This window comes from Mchenga conophoros, linkage group LG18 (assembly GCF_057382185.1).
Source record: "Mchenga conophoros isolate Kocher_MC1m ecotype Shallow Benthic linkage group LG18, M_conophoros_male_GT1.1, whole genome shotgun sequence".
Lineage (NCBI taxonomy): Eukaryota > Metazoa > Chordata > Actinopteri > Cichliformes > Cichlidae > Mchenga > Mchenga conophoros.
In genome coordinates this window covers 15,332,558-15,348,359 of record NC_140543.1, presented here as the reverse complement: position 1 = coordinate 15,348,359, position 15,802 = coordinate 15,332,558, and the positions used below count along the sequence as shown (strand labels likewise).

The following is a 15,802-nucleotide window of genomic DNA, read 5'->3' as shown; positions in this document are numbered from 1 at the left end:
CTATATGGGAAGAGGCAACACTTAAGAGGCAGCACGATGCTCTGCTGGTGCTCATATGAATGTTACTTTGTCACCGACAATATCTTGATCAGCATTCCCCCACAGTAGTGGCCTCACTAATTAGGATAATGTCCTGTTACACTGCAAACATTACTCAGAATGGTTTGAATATGACAGAGAGTTCAAGGACTTAGCCTCCAAATTCCCCAGATCACAGTAATGATTAATCTTCTGTCGGATGTGACACAAGTTTTGTTCTTCGAGGCCCAATTTTGCTACTTACAGGACTTAAAGCTGCAGGAGGGAAAAAAACAATATGTGAATGTTAATTGAAAGTCAGTCCTCCTGCAACTCTCCCCTCTGTTCTAAACCACACCAGCAGACAAGCACAGATTTCACTAATGCTGCTTAGCTTCACGCAGGATTCAAACTGTTGTGTTTAACTAATTTATCATCTCACCTCACAGCTCACTAGTTCTGGCCTAAAAAAGGTTAATGTCTCCTTTTAGAAGCTGCATTTTTAAAACCTGAAAGCAGAGCCCAGAGTAAACTCAGTGCTAACATCTTACACCCTGAATCAAGGACAGCTGTATACTTCTTATGGATTTCCTACCATGAAGTATTTTGGCAGCAAAAGAGGGACCTGTGCAATATAAAGCAGGAGTTTTGCACAATAAAGCAGATCTGTGTTCACTTATGAAGTTAATTTGGAGCCAGCTCTTTGCAAAATCAAATAAATAAATCTCATATTTGCCATTTGTTCACATATTTAAACAAATAAAGATAAGATTGATTGTTTTGGTCTGAGGAGGATGTGACCTGGATGGTGGCAGTAGAAAAATAGATTTAAATGCTATTTTAAGGTCCACACTTGAATTTCTTGAATTAGTGAATGTTGGTCTTTAAATTTGCAAAATAAAATGTCCTTTTGTTTGGATCCTAAAGTGGGAGACTGCTGCATATGGGTTTAAGATAAACAAATCCCCCCCACACCTGCATGAAAAAAGGGGACTGACTCCTCTGGTTATCAGACACTCAGCTGCTTTACGGCATCCTTGCAACATAAAGATTGGCCTCCGCAGAATTGAAACCAGTGATCAAACAGGCGATGTCCAGCCTTGTTGAAATGCATTGTTTGAAAAACAAGTAATTACCCACCAGGCAGCACAAAAACCTTTTGTCCCCAGTGTGTGAACAGGTAACGTGTTATAGGATCACCATTATGGGAAACCCGTGCCGAGGTGACGCCCTGATAACGTGTGACGTTTTTGCAGGGAGATTTGTTTTTCAGTTTCACACCTGGAGAAAGATGAAAACCTTCACGACGTCCCTCTGTTGTTTGATAGGAGCTCTGGTTGCAGTAAAATGTTCGATAGATTAATCACTCGGTCGCTCTGAAAAGCACTTCAAGGCTGAAACCTATATTCCTGTTCTTGGAAAGCTACTCTTTAGGGGAGGCTTTGGCTTTTTTGGCACTGCACTGCTCCACATTCACATCTGAAAACTGTATAGGGTGACCCCATTTGAAAACCACCTTGAGCGTTCCAGTATAGACTGCATTGTTTAAAGGCATAAATACGGTAACACTTGAGTCCAGTCAGTGAATTTCTTGAAATCATTCTGGGTACTTTAACAGCTGTTCTTTCATTGCAGCCACATTTTGCAGTTCTTTACAGTAAATTGATACATTCATATTCTGCCAAATCATATATGTCACTCTTTCTAAACAGAACACAATCATGTAATGCATCAGCACTAACCTTGCATTCATTTATATACTCTTATTAAAAGAATCAAATCATAGATGATAATGAGCCTCTCAGTACTCTGCGTATTAACTTGCTTTTGTTCAAAGCCTGTTTTGATGCAGTTTAAATTGATAAAAAATATGTCTCGCTTTAAACAGGAAGAAAGTGTTGAGAATAGATTCCTTAATATACATCAGAGTTAAAGAGAATATAGTTTGGGATTGACTGTAATATTACAATATGGCCGTTAATGGGTGTAAGAAGGCCTGGAATGGGAACAAAGAACTGGGGTGCAGGGCAGGAGGACAATCAACCCCCATCCCCAGGCCAGGAAGCCAGAGTTACTGAGGGTGAGGGGCAGACAAAGGGCAAATGGACACTACCTTAAAAGGAGGTGGGGGTCAGGATGTCAGCACCCTTGGCCACTGTACTAGTGTATTTCCATTGTGGGGGTGTTTACTGCAGGGGAGGAGGAGACCAGAGGTTATAACTGTAACTGTTGTGTAAAGTTCTTTAGATCAGCCTTTAGCATAGGACTGCATAGGATGCAGTGTGCTGATCTCCAGATGCATCTGTAAGAATAATGGGTAATAAAAGGATTGTGTAAAACAGGGAAACATCTCAGCGTAATCTCTACCAGGACCAAAAGAATGGCAGAGACCGGCGTTGTCTCAACAAAAGCAACTACAGAATGAGACTTACGGTGGTTTACCACTTAGGGTGATAGTGTTGACCTGTTGGTGTGAGAGGGAGATGAGCATTATTTTCTGAAGGAACATCTTTATTACACTTTTACTGTGCTTCTTTTTCCCCAACAAAGAACACCATAAATTCCTGCTCAGAGCAGCTCCGAGGCCAGATCTATCTTCCCACTTAGCCCCAGATTTACTATGTGGTCATTTCAAAACACAGCAAGCAACACAAGTGAAAACATTAACACACACTACCTTAGCAAATTGTCAGGTGAAATCTAACACTACTGCTGCCCCAGCCGGTTTCTTCATCCAAAAAGTCTGTATTCAAACCAGTGTGTGTGTCAACTTGGATTTTTTTTGCTTATCTTTAACTCCAATGATTAGTCATGAAAATTTTCAGTCTCCTCTACTTTGGAAAGTGATGACAGAGTTGTAATGAAAAACAAATTTTTTAATAGCTTTTATTATAACAGGATTTTTGGGCAAAGATCATGTGAGTCATTTTGGGGGCACGGGGAACTTCCAGAGAGGAGAGCAGGTAAATACGGTTGCAGAAGATTATTTCGCCAAAAATGTTAACAAACGACTTGAATTTTGTTTTCTTTGTGATTGGCAGTTGGCTTCCAGAATGCCGTGCCAGAGGAGAGTGGGCAGGCAGGTGAGTTTGAAGGAGATAAAAGCAGCTTGGATTTGTAGAAAAATCCTTCCTCTGCAGATGAACAACATGAAAGTCTCGCAAGTGACTTGAGTCCAAGCTTGGTGCGAGAACGAGGTCAGGAAACAGAAGGTACACTCAAGAACTACTCGTGAGTTGAAATCCAAGTTACTGCTGCAAAGGTGACAACAACCAGGTGAAGAGTGAAGGATCTGGCCACCTGTCCAGGGTGTACCCCGCCTCTTGCACTAAGTGGGACAGGCTCCAGCTCGCCTGTGACCCTGAATTGGACAAATAGAGGGAAATGGCTGGATGGACGATAGACAGGTATGGTGGCTGGATTGAGGGCAGGACACCAAGGCCTGACTGTACTCCACATGGTAGCAAACGAGATAGCAGGAGATGAGAGAGACAGGAAGTGAAAGGATGCTGGCCTGCTGGGACCATGATCAACAGCGACTGTGGCGCCAGATCAAAGAAGCAAGTTGAAACAGCTTAACAAGCTGATGGTTGTCTCTCACATCAGGCTAACTGTTAATTACTCATATTTAACAACTGCTGGCACACCTCTAGTAATTTCAGATATACTCAAATCAAACTGCTCATTGTTTAAAAAGATATTCAGCTCTCCAGCCTCAGGTAACTGCACAGTTATCACCATTTTCACAGCTTCCATAAGCTCTGATACCAGAGACTTTCTAAATATGGGAACTATGACTCTCTGGTCTCGTAGCGGGTGCTCACAAGTCCAGAATCAGTTGAACCCTATAGAGCTGTAACCTAAAAATGTAACACTGATGAGATTTAAAAAAATGTTTTATTGTATTTGATAGAATACAGGCAAAGTTCTGGTTTTTATTTTTACTTTTGTTTTTGACATTTTGCTTATTGCAATACCTCTCTGTAAGGATGGGGAATGCCACAGCTCCAAAGACCACTTTACTGCATTTGCCATTTAGATTTCACACATCAAAGAGCAGCAGCAGAGAATTTCTGCCAGCAGCCACCTGACAGCACTCATCAGGGACCACCCCAACCAGTTCCTTTCAGATTCATGTACAATTTTTTATGCTTTGCTTCCAATGTGCTTCTAAAGTCTGTTGTACTTATCATTTTAAAAGCTATGAGCGAGCATCTCCAGTTTTAAGTCGTTAACCAACCAGTCAGCGGACACAAGCAGAGCATCAGTGTTTTCTCCAAGAAAAATAAAAGGAGACTAATTCATTTTATTTTTAATTCTCATGTAGTCAGTAACATATTTGTCAAATTCCAGCTTTATTACATGAAGGAGCTTTACGTGAACACCCTCTGCGTAAATCACGGACTGGATTACCAATAAATAAACTGGCTCTGCAGTTTTATATAGCTCCAAATCAGAGTGCCAAAACCCCCATTTGTGTACCACTCTACTGTAAAAACATAAGTGCAGCATCGTTGTGTTCTTTCTTATGAACAATGCTAAACCCAACCCTTACCATGAAAGCAATTTAACAATATTTATTGCTAACCATCTTGAAAAAAAATAAATAAGGGGGGAGGGGGGGCAAATGCCCACACAAGCTGAAATGACATGGCACCTGTGCTAATATAAGAATACGTACTGTTTATTTTGATTAAAATGCATCATCATTTTTGTGTGAGCATTACAATTGTTATTAAAATATGTGACTAGTACATTTCTAAATGCTTGACACTTGCACTCCACCCCCTACACGTTGTTTAGTAGGTCATGATGTCTTCTGTTAATAATTAAATGGTTTGCCTATTAGCCTGTGTACAAATACAAGCTTTTTTTTTTACACTTTTAGGCTGACTGTTAGCATCTTAGTCATAAATATTTACAAAATATAAAAATATGACTTGAAAATAGGCCATTGGCTGTTTCTTTGTCTTCTTCTTCTTTTTTAAAATTTATTTATTTTTAATATCTCGTACCCCCACTCCCATGTCTCTGAATGGCGATATTCATTCATCTGCACACAGCAAGAGAGAGAGAGAGAGAGAGAGAGAGAGAGAGAGAGAGAGAGAGAGAGAGAGAGAAGCTTTCCTCTCCCTCAAGTTTCCAGCTGGCAGGGAGAAATAGGTTGACAGAGTACATGCTCGCACCGAGGCTATAAAGAAGAAGTCAGGCTTGAAGAGGCGGAAAAAAAGAACAAATAAACCTGGATTTGCGGTCTCATCGGCATCCGGTGAGGGATATGAAGAAGACAGATAAGAACATGGAAATGAACTGTAAGGGTTTGAAAGGACGACAGGGGAAATTTGTTGTCCTCATCTTTTATCTCCAGATGTTGTTCAGCCCCGTGGTGAGTGGCATTTTGATTCTTTTATTTATGCGCACTCGCCGCAGAATCTTCCTGTCTGCCAAGGTGCCGTTATCCATGAAGTGATTAAAAGCTGCTCAAAGTGAAACAAAGTCCCTTTGGTGTGAGCTTTTAACACGCAAAAACGCTTTTAATTAGAAAACGATCTTCTCAATTACGCCCTAATGACATCTTTACTTTAATACCCCTTTTCACATTGTCCTCTGCCTTCTTTCTCGCTCTCTCTCCGGGGCGTGCATCAGACCTGAACGGCAAATGTCCTCATTAAGCTGGAGGCGCTAATTAGCGACCGGCATCCATCAACCTGCGTCTTTATCAATCAAAGAGCAAATCAGCAGGGAAAACGTGTGTACGTGTGTGTGTGTGTGTGTGTGTGTGTGTGTGTGTGTGGGGGGGATACAGAGATGTTGTCATACAGATCGGGGAATGAATTCGCAAAAACGGGACCTGTTCTTTAGTATGATTCAAATTCTGGCTCAAAATGTCAACTTGAATTAACTTGTAAACATCAGGGAAGTCACGCGTAAATGTCGTTTTTCTTTTCTAGAGTGCAGGCTCGTTATCTTCTCTAAAACTATGTCTGTTGTTGATGTTTGTTTAATAAACTGCATTTCACTTCCAAGTCGCTCCCCCCCCACAAATGCTGCACCGTTTGGCACCATAACTCCATCAGGCTCCGAGCGAAAGAAAGTCAGCTTGTTCACATGTGTCTGCTTTCCTGCAGATAACTTAGTTGGATCTTATTTTCAGGCCGAAGCAATTCATCCGGACTGCGCCATCATCTCCCAGCACCTGAGGGCTCGTGAGATATGTAGCCAGACGAGGAGGAGCGAGGCGCAAAACCAAACCGACCACAGCGGTGGGTTCGCGCGCGCGTGTGTGTGAGTGTGTGAGGCTTTCTGTTTCTGCAAACACGCAAACATTTCAAGAGATAAGCAAGAAACGTTGGCGCACTGGGAGAGGATTTTAATAGACTGGAATGTGGGCTGAACTAAAAAAAGGAGTTTTGAGATGGGCTGGGGAGTGAAAGGTACAACAAAACGCGTTTTTACGCTCACAGAGGAACACAGTGCAGGTTAAAGCTTCCGCTATTTGCAGTTTGGTTGGATGTCTTCTTCTTTGTGCTGTGATATTTGCGTCCTTGTGAGAGGCAATTTGCTTTCAACACGGAACACACACACACACAAAAAAAGAAAGAAAGAAAGAAAATATGCTTGGTATAAACTGAATATGTACCAATCAAGTATTTTTCATTTGACCAGATTCCATTAAATTGAATATTTTACATCGTACTTACGTAACAAAATTACGTGGAAAGTTAGTGAGCATTTTTGAACATAAGCATATTTTTGAGTGAAATCTATCCAAGCACGGCATGCAGGATGCATATCATAAAGACCAAACATATAAAAAGAACCATACCGGTGAAAACATTTGGAGCTTTCATCAATGAGCAATGAGCAAGTAAACCACTTGAATTAACTGAAAATTATGTTTACATAAGACATTTAAATTTTCTATTTTTTTTAAACCTGCATTTCTTTTATAACAGATTAGAGTCACAGCTTTGACTGGTTTCCTTTCTTTAAATGACTCGTTTTGACAAACCAGTGACAGAAAATGTACCAGCGACCACCACAGCAACTATACAGTTTAACCTCTGAGGAGAGACCATGGTTTTGAAAAGATCAGCTGATTAACCCAATTTTACTTTTAACCTTATCAACCATCCATTTAAGCTTCTGTAGATGCTTTCTTTCTGACAACGATCACAGTAATAGGTGGTAAAAGTTCATATGTCTAATGGAATAGAAATAGCAACAGAAAGGACTGTACGCATTTAAAGTGACAAAACAGACAAAACAATATAGAATACGCCTCTGTGATTAAAATCAAATTATAATATAGGATAAAAAACACAATACATTTAAAATAGTGACAAATTAATTTACTTGTATTGTCTGTACAGCTTTCAGGTACATTTTGTGCTCCTTGCTCATTCTACTGCATTAGAATGCAAGAACATCTTTAGTTTTTACACCACCACTTAATATGATATTCCTACTTTTACTTATGTAAATGTTACTGTTTGTCATGTGATAGTATATTAAGAAGAAGTACATCATAGTAACATACCCATTAAAACTAAAGTCTGTTTATTTGTAGTAGTTCAGCTGTGTTAAATTGAACTTTTTTTAAAAGGCTGAAAATGCCAGTAACACTGGAAAATTGTGTTGGTGCACTACTTTATCTCCATAATGACCTTTTTCTCACTCTTGTCACCTTTACTTCCTCCTGGTGAGGCCTCACCTGCTCATTCTTCCAATGTGACTCACTCATTATTATTATTTATTTATTTTTTAAAATGAATGAACTTCCATCTCCCCGTGCACTTTAATGTCTCCATAGCAGACATTTAATCAGATACTACCCTAATACAACAACAACTTAAAAGTTCCCTTCTGTGAGAGTGATGAACTTTAACATTTCCAAACTAATTTGATCTTAATTAATAGTGAAGTGGCACAACACATCGGTGCAAAGTTGTCATCTGCTGCTCATTACTGAGACAAATGTCTTTTGATAAAATGTGTGTTTGTGCTCCATTTGCATAATAGCAACTGTGCAGATGACATGTGTTATCATGCAGAGATAGAACCCAAAGAGAAATGCAGATCACTCCTAGTGGTAAAGGGCCCAAACAGATGTTACATGAGCTGTACCAGTTTGAAATGTGATGCCATTAGCTACAAATTTGAAAGTGATGGTTTGATTCAATCTAATGCCTGTTAACACTTATTTGTATTGACAGTTTAATTTGTTGGTTGCAAAGAAGTGCTCTGTGCATCACAGTGTATCGCCTGAAGTCCTGCAGCAGTCTGAACCTATAATAGGGTCACTTGATCCACCCAAGTATAGGTTTCATCACATAGGAAAGTGTCTGTCTTCTAAATCCAAATTGGGAGCTGGTTGCACAGGAGATGGGCGTGATAGCTGAAGGTTCTGCCTCCCATTTTACTTTCAGAAACTCTAGAAATCACAAGTACGCCAACAATCTGAGAGTGAAGTGCTGTAGTGTCATAATGTGGTATGAGGTCTTTAAGATCTGATAGGGCCTGATTAGTTCAGACTCTGCATGTGAGGAAAAGCATTTGAAATTCAATTCTGGCTTTTACAGGGGAGGTCCTTTGGAACATTGGGGGAAATCTGCTACACAGCAACCGATTTCTGTAATCATATTAAGTTTTTTGGGTTATGCAGCAATATAATGTATTATTTATTTGCATAAATGACACATTGAAAGAGAAAACAATTAAATACCCTCCTTTCTTTCTGGACACTTGCACAACAATCAGGTGATTTTGGTTCGTGTGAAGGGAGGAGGAAAATGGCAAAACATTTACATTTTTTGTGGAGTGGTGATATGAAGATTACTTTTATTTTTGTTGCACATAAGGACAAGAGGGGAATTTGTGACCAGGGTAAAACAAATACATTATACTGCTAATCCAGCATTGGCTATGTGCAAGCATCTGCACAGACAGCATGCTAAAACCAAGCCAGTTAAAGAAGCCAGAGTGATGTTAAGGCTGAGTGAATGCTTAACATCCAGCAGCATCTTCAACAGGTAACAAAGGCATCAAATGCACTGGAAAGAAGAGGAATGAAAGTCAGTAGAAGCAAGTGTGAGAGTGAGAGGGAGACAGGCGTAACAGTGAAACTGTAAGAAACAGAGGTAATAATGGTAGGTTAGTTTAAATACACAGGGTGGAGATTGTGCAGGCGGGGTGGAGTAAGGCGGAGTGATTTGTTAAAAAAGAAGGATATCAGCAAGAGTGTAAAAGGAAGGTTTACAAGATCGTCGTGAGGCTTGCTATGATTTGGAGATGTTGGCACTGACAAAAAGACAGGAAGCCAAGCTGAAGATGTTAAGGTTTTCATTCTGAATGACTAAAATGGACAGAATTAGAAATGTGTACATCTGAGGGACAGTGGACTGATTAAGATAGACAGGCAAGGCCAAGATGGTTTAAACATGCACAGAGAAGAGATGGTGGATATACTGGACAAAGGATTTTAAGGATGGAGCTGCCAGAAAGGGAGTTAAAGAGGAAAACCACAGAGAAGTTTCATTGATGTAGTGAAGGAAAACGTGGAGGGTTGGTGTGACAGAAAAAGATGCTGGGGATAGGGTGAGATGGAGGCAGATTATCCACTGTGGCGACTCCTAAAGAGAGCAGTTGAAAGAAAAAGAAGATATCTTCAAATGCTGTAGCAAGGGCATCAAATATATGTCAGTCTTTTATGCATCTCTAAGTCAGCAGAACAGAGGATCTCTCAAAAGAATTCATTCAAGTGACACCAAGTTAGCTGCATCATCTGGCTGTCTAGCAGTCCTCATTAATTCCTTATTATTATCCTTATTATTTCTTTTTTCAAAGCTTGCCAGGCATTAAATGAGTTGCTTGTGAGATTGAAATGACAAATATGATTTTACCAAAAAACTATGTAAACAAATACACATGAGATCAATCCCTTTCTGTATTGATCCAGCCGCTGGATTGGAGTGACTGTAGCTCAGGAGGTACAGCAGGTCATCTACTGATTGCAAGGTTGGTGGTTAGATTCCTGGCTCCCCCAGTCTGCATGCCAAATACTAACCCCCACTTGCTCTCCGATGCATGAATGCGTATGAATGTATGTTAGTTAGGAAGCACTGACAAAGCATAGACAACAGTGCTTGTGTGTATGAGTGAATGTTGCGCTTTGAGTACTCCAGGAGAGTAGAAAAACGTTATATAAGAATCAGTCCATTTACCATTCCTTTCTCTCAGAAATGAACTGATTGTTTGCAACTGATGATGCTTTTACTGAATTTCAGTTTCAGAATACTTAACAATGAACCTTCTGCACATTTTGAATCTTTGATAAAAATATTGCTGAAGATGATCTAATATTGAACATATCAGTATAATTACAAAGTAAACACAGAAAACTCTGATGTGGGATTAGTAGGGATGGAAATTTAGTGATTCAAATGTCATTATCGACATCACTTACCGATTTGATTCTTTATTGATTCTGATTGATTCTTATGTACTGCAAGGAGAAATAACTACTCATTACTACTCATTACATTACATTTCTCTGTAAAATGACCTGAAATGCATCATCTCCTAATTTAACAATTTGAACCATTTAACAATAAAAACCTAAAGTCTTCAAGTTGTCACACACAAATCCATATCCCATTGAATACACGGTGGCCAGAGTGATTCTACTTTTTGAAACATGAACAGGTAGAAATGCGGGCTACAGCCAAGCTTCAGTTTGCTACCTGCTGAAGTTTAGGGTCTGGCTGTTGGGCTGGGTTAGGCATTCACTTAGCTTTAACATTATTCTGGGTTACTGGCTAGCTTAGCATTAGCATGCTGTCTGTGCAGATGCTTACAAAGAGACAAAGTTGTGTTAGCAACCTAATGCAGCTGTTATTGTCCTGGATGCAGTTTTCCGTTTAACATTTCGCTCTTGTTTTATAGTGCAATGAAATATAAATAAAATGTCCATATCCACGCTGCATCACCAATTCCCTCCCCCACACACTAAGTGAAATCAGCTGATTGTAGCACAAGTGCAGTTGGAACCAATGAACAGGATGAGCAGGCAAGCAGAATAACAATTCCAAGGAAATGAACTACTGGGAACCAGTTCTCTATAAGATTCCCATCCCCAGGAATTAGAACTTTTGCCACTGCCACGGCATCCTACTTACCCAACCACACTCAGACTTACGGCAAGCATTGTTATATGTCACCCAGAAAAAAAAGTGTGTTCAATCAATAGATTAATTTTCAAGTCGCTTTAAAAAGCAGTCTCATAACAATGAATACACTCATTGTCATGGTAAACTGTGTGGCTGGCAGGATGAAGGACCCAAATGCAGAACTTGTACACGTAAAAGTAAACTTAAAATGGCAGCTTTATTTGCTGGGAAAAATAATCAAACCCAAACTAAGAACTAAACACTGGGAAGCTAGAAAACTAAGACAAAGAGTAAACACACAGCAAAGAGGGCACAACGCAACAGACAGAGGAAAACACAGGGCTTCAATACACAAGAAGGTAATGAGGGAACGAAACACAGGAGGAGAGCACAGCTGGGAATAATCACGCATAATGAGACAAACAGGAAGCAAAACTAAATATACTGCACATGGGATAAGGACTATCAAAATAAAACAGGAAGCATGACAAATATGTGAATGCAGACAAGACACTTTAACAGTATGACTGGGGGAATGAAAACAGAGACAGGACTAGAAACTGAGACATGGAGACATGAGTGACCAGGGGAACAGAGGGAACTAGAAACACTGAGACAAGAGTAACTAAACGTGGAACACAGGTAAGACACAGAAACCAACCGACCCAGGACCATGATACTCATGTTTTCTAAAATACCATATCTGGGGCCAAAGTACTTGTTCTTCATAAATATACTCCAGTATGTCCTGCTCTAGAAGTAGTAAGTCAAAAGTTTCTATTGCAAAATATGATCATGTGATCATAATCAACCATATGTGTACAGTCATCCAAAAAAGACAAAGACACAAACAAATAAACAAACCAAAAAACATCTGTTTGCACAATAAACATTAACATTAATAACACTGAGAAGTCAGTTCAATTCATGCTGTATAATAAATGAAGATGTTATCGAGTTGCTGCCTCAGTGCTGCTCGGGAAACGCTCATTTGTGTCCAAAGTTACTTCATACGTCACTGTTAATCCTAAATGGGGTGACATTCATGGCTAAGTGTATAATACTCTGGAGATGTCTGTTAATCAAAGCCTAAGAATAGATCCCTGCTCAGTGTGGGTTAAACCCTTTGATCTGAAAGGAAATGTTTAAAATAAATCATCAACCTCTCGACATTTCAGTTAATTGTAAACTCTAGCAGTTTATAGAACTCCAGAAGCACTGGGGAATAAAACATTTCAGCTTCTGAGATGATTGTTTGCAATTCCCCCTGCAGTTGAACACAAAGATGTCAGAAACAGTATAAGTTTCCATAATTTGGGGTTTTGGCTGCACTCGCTCTGGCTTTTGTTACATGAATGAATGAGGACAAATGCAAAAATCCTTAACATAGATCACATAATTGTGCCTCTTTCATTGACACCTCTAATCTCAGGCTCAGTGTCTGTATGACTCAAGCTCAGAGATCTAAGTTTAAGCACTTCCAAGCGGGAACTCTCTTATGGGAATTATTATTGCACCACTTGAGAGACAGCAAAAGTTTAATTTGAAGTTGGAAGCAACACAACATGTATGAGGAACACAAAACAGCTTGAGGTAAACAACTTAATATAAAACTTGGTGCATATACACTTCAAAGGACCTGTTAAAAAGGCCTGTGGAAACAAATATGGAACAGAATGAAGAGTCTGCAGTCTTCTGACAGTCCTGTGAGAAACATGGACAGGACAGGATTGTAAGTTGTAAGCTGCAGCTAACGGCAGTGTCATGCTTAAACTAACTTGTATAACACACTGTCAGAGCTTGCTGAAAATCAAAAGGTTTTCATACTGTTCCAAATGGCCACACTTAACGGCAGTGAAAAGTGAGCTGTCATAGAGAGTGACGATCCATTTATCCATCCTGGGTCTGCATTTAGGAAGTGCCCAGGAAGCATCCCAGTCAAATGCCTCCTTTGACCTTGAAGTACTAAAACTCTCCAACCCAGAGTAGGCAATCTACCCTTTTACAGCCGAAAAAAGGGTAGATTTTCTCACCCAGGAGCATGTTAAATATAAAGATTGTTTTTAATACTTAGATGAAAATCTTTGTGACTGTTTCTATTGTAGATCCAGCACAAAGTACTATATTTCCTCTACCAGGCTTTTGGCTGAGTCAGAACAAAGCGCAGAGCCCTGCACACTTCAGATTTCATCCTGCTACTTCTATCAGCATTCACATCATCACTAAACACTATGATCCAGCTCAATGCATACCCATGATATAATATCACATCCACATATTTGACATTAATGTTGGATGCTTCAGCTGTTTATGATCTTCTCCATACTTTTCTCTTCCCATTATTTTGTTAGAAGATTTTTTTTCAGATCCGTGCAGGCTCTTTCAGATAGTTTCTGTCAGAATCTAATCTGGCCCTCCTGGCCCTCTCTGTTTCTTTTTATAAAGGTGTCCCTTGATTGTACACTTGAGAGTGTTCTTGACTTGGTTAGAGGTTTTGAAGTTGTTTTTCTTAACCATGGAAATAAGCCATCATTCACTTTAGTTGTCTTCTTTGGTCTTTCGGGGCTTTTGAAGTTGTTGGGCTGGTCAGTGCATTAAATCCTTTCAAGAATGAACCAGATTGTTGATTTGGCCGCTCCTAAATTTGTTCCTGATTAGTTTATTTTGTTTTTTCAGTCTAATGGTCAATTGCACCAACATGTCTTTGGGCCTCCTATTTCAAAGTACACTGAAAATCTGTACAACACAAAGTCAACACTTCAGATATCATGTCTGCTTCAATAATCATGAAATTCCATGAGGGAACAGGCACCATCTGGCCATGGAACTGCTTGTCAGTTAATTGTTGCACTTATTTTGAGCCTCTGAAAATGGGGGACTGTGTGTAAAAATGATTGAAATTCCTAAACAGTTAATGCAAAAATCTTTAAATCTGTTGAATTAAGTCCTGCAGTCTGCACTTCAACCACATGTTGGTTGTTTGGTTTCAAATCCATTGTGGTGGTTTACAGAGAAATTATGGAGCTAACTGTAAATGGTGAACCACTGACTTTTTAAGTAAAATGGATTAAAAATTTTTTTTACACTACATGGTCAAAAGTAGTGGGCAAACCTACACATTGCACCTACAGGAGCAATTCAGCCTTCAAAACCCATGAAATGAAGCTCCCAGTGCACAGGTTTTGTCCTGATGTTAATACCAGCGGATGTTTGGAGCTCTGCAGTCGAGTCAGCAAAGCATTGGGGAGTTTTACTACTCTGCAGCTCAGCACTTGGCCAACCCAGCATTTACCTCTACTTGGTTTGTCACTTTTGCTTTTCTAAACATTTCCACTTTGCAATAATATCCCTTACAGTTAGTTGATTATAGAAAATCTAAGTCAGAGGTCATTTCACAATCTGGCTTTTCTATTCACTTTTCCTGTTACAGTACCACACTCAAATTGATAAGCTCTTTAGAATGTGGTAATGGGACGAAAAACACCAGAATTAGAAAATTAAGAGGTGTGGTCCAATACTTTTATCTGATATAGTGCGTTTATACCGAAACAATCCACATCTGTCACCTTAAGACAAAAGGTTGATTCTGTTCATCTGGACGTAGCGTTTTCAGTGGGAGAAACGTTTTGTCACTCATCCAAGTGACTTCTTCAGTCTTAGCCTGGGTTTCCCCAATCTTATAAACAGTACATTTGCACAATGACTGAAACTAGCACCAGTGAATGAACAATCGGCTGAGAGGTCAGTTTCTTGATCATTAACATGCAAATTGTTATGACCATTGATCAATGGCCATGAGTACCATTTACAAAGAGTTGTGGAATGCCTGCAATTACACCATTGTAAGATGGCGAAAGACGTACCCTTAGGCTTCCTGCTCAATTCCAAGGTGGTCTTTCTCTTTTAATCTAAGACACTTCATATTGCAAAACTATGCAAATTAGTGGTGTAGAAGTACAGAGTGGTTAAAAATAAAGTAAATTTGTACTTACATACATAAATATTTGAGTAGATTCATGCATTTCATTACTAAATTGCTATAATGTAGTATTGGCAGTGGGTGCACTTCAAAGCATCCACATCTGTTTTTTCCTGTGTATAGTAAGCCCACGTGCTGTCACTGTGTCAGGATATGCCAGTGTCCTAATTCACACTGTCATCGTGCACCAAGTCTTTAGAAAAGCAGCAATTTTAGCACATTTGGTTCCCATTTTGGCATCCTCTCACCTTTACAGCTTCATAGAGCTTCTATATGGAGCTTTCAATACGTACAGGTACAACCAACGGCATACAGTGCACTCTAATATTAGATATGTCTGACTTTTAATGAATTTACCTGCCGCTTTATATTGTAGTAAGTTGATTTAAATTCAACCCTACAAGCTGCCAGATCATTTTTGCTCTGCACCTGAAATTCAATAATTAAATCAGGTCTCCCTTCAGCTATTCTCTTTTTGACTGTCAACAATGCTGCAGCTGAGAAAACAGATAGGACTCCGGTTTGGGTTTGTTCGTTCTCTGCCATGAAACTGAATTATTTTGTAACTGTTCTCTTTGTTCTGTAAGGATTAGACCTCTCTGATGACAATCCTCCCACATACAGTGTGCTTAAGAAG

At 39.6% G+C, this 15,802-nt stretch overlaps 1 protein-coding gene across 1 annotated transcript in view; it reads left to right on the top strand.

The window, feature by feature from the left end:
• Positions 1–5,248: 5,248 nt before the first annotated feature.
• The window catches only part of ghrhra (growth hormone releasing hormone receptor a), a 45,425-nt gene continuing 34,871 nt past the window's right edge, over positions 5,249–15,802 (top strand). Inside the window, exons 1-2 of the mRNA XM_085255971.1 lie at positions 5,249–5,404; positions 6,173–6,281. Of these exons, the coding sequence (XP_085112097.1) occupies positions 5,297–5,404; positions 6,173–6,281 (217 nt within the window). The 5' untranslated portion in view covers positions 5,249–5,296. The remainder of the gene's footprint in view (positions 5,405–6,172; positions 6,282–15,802) is intronic.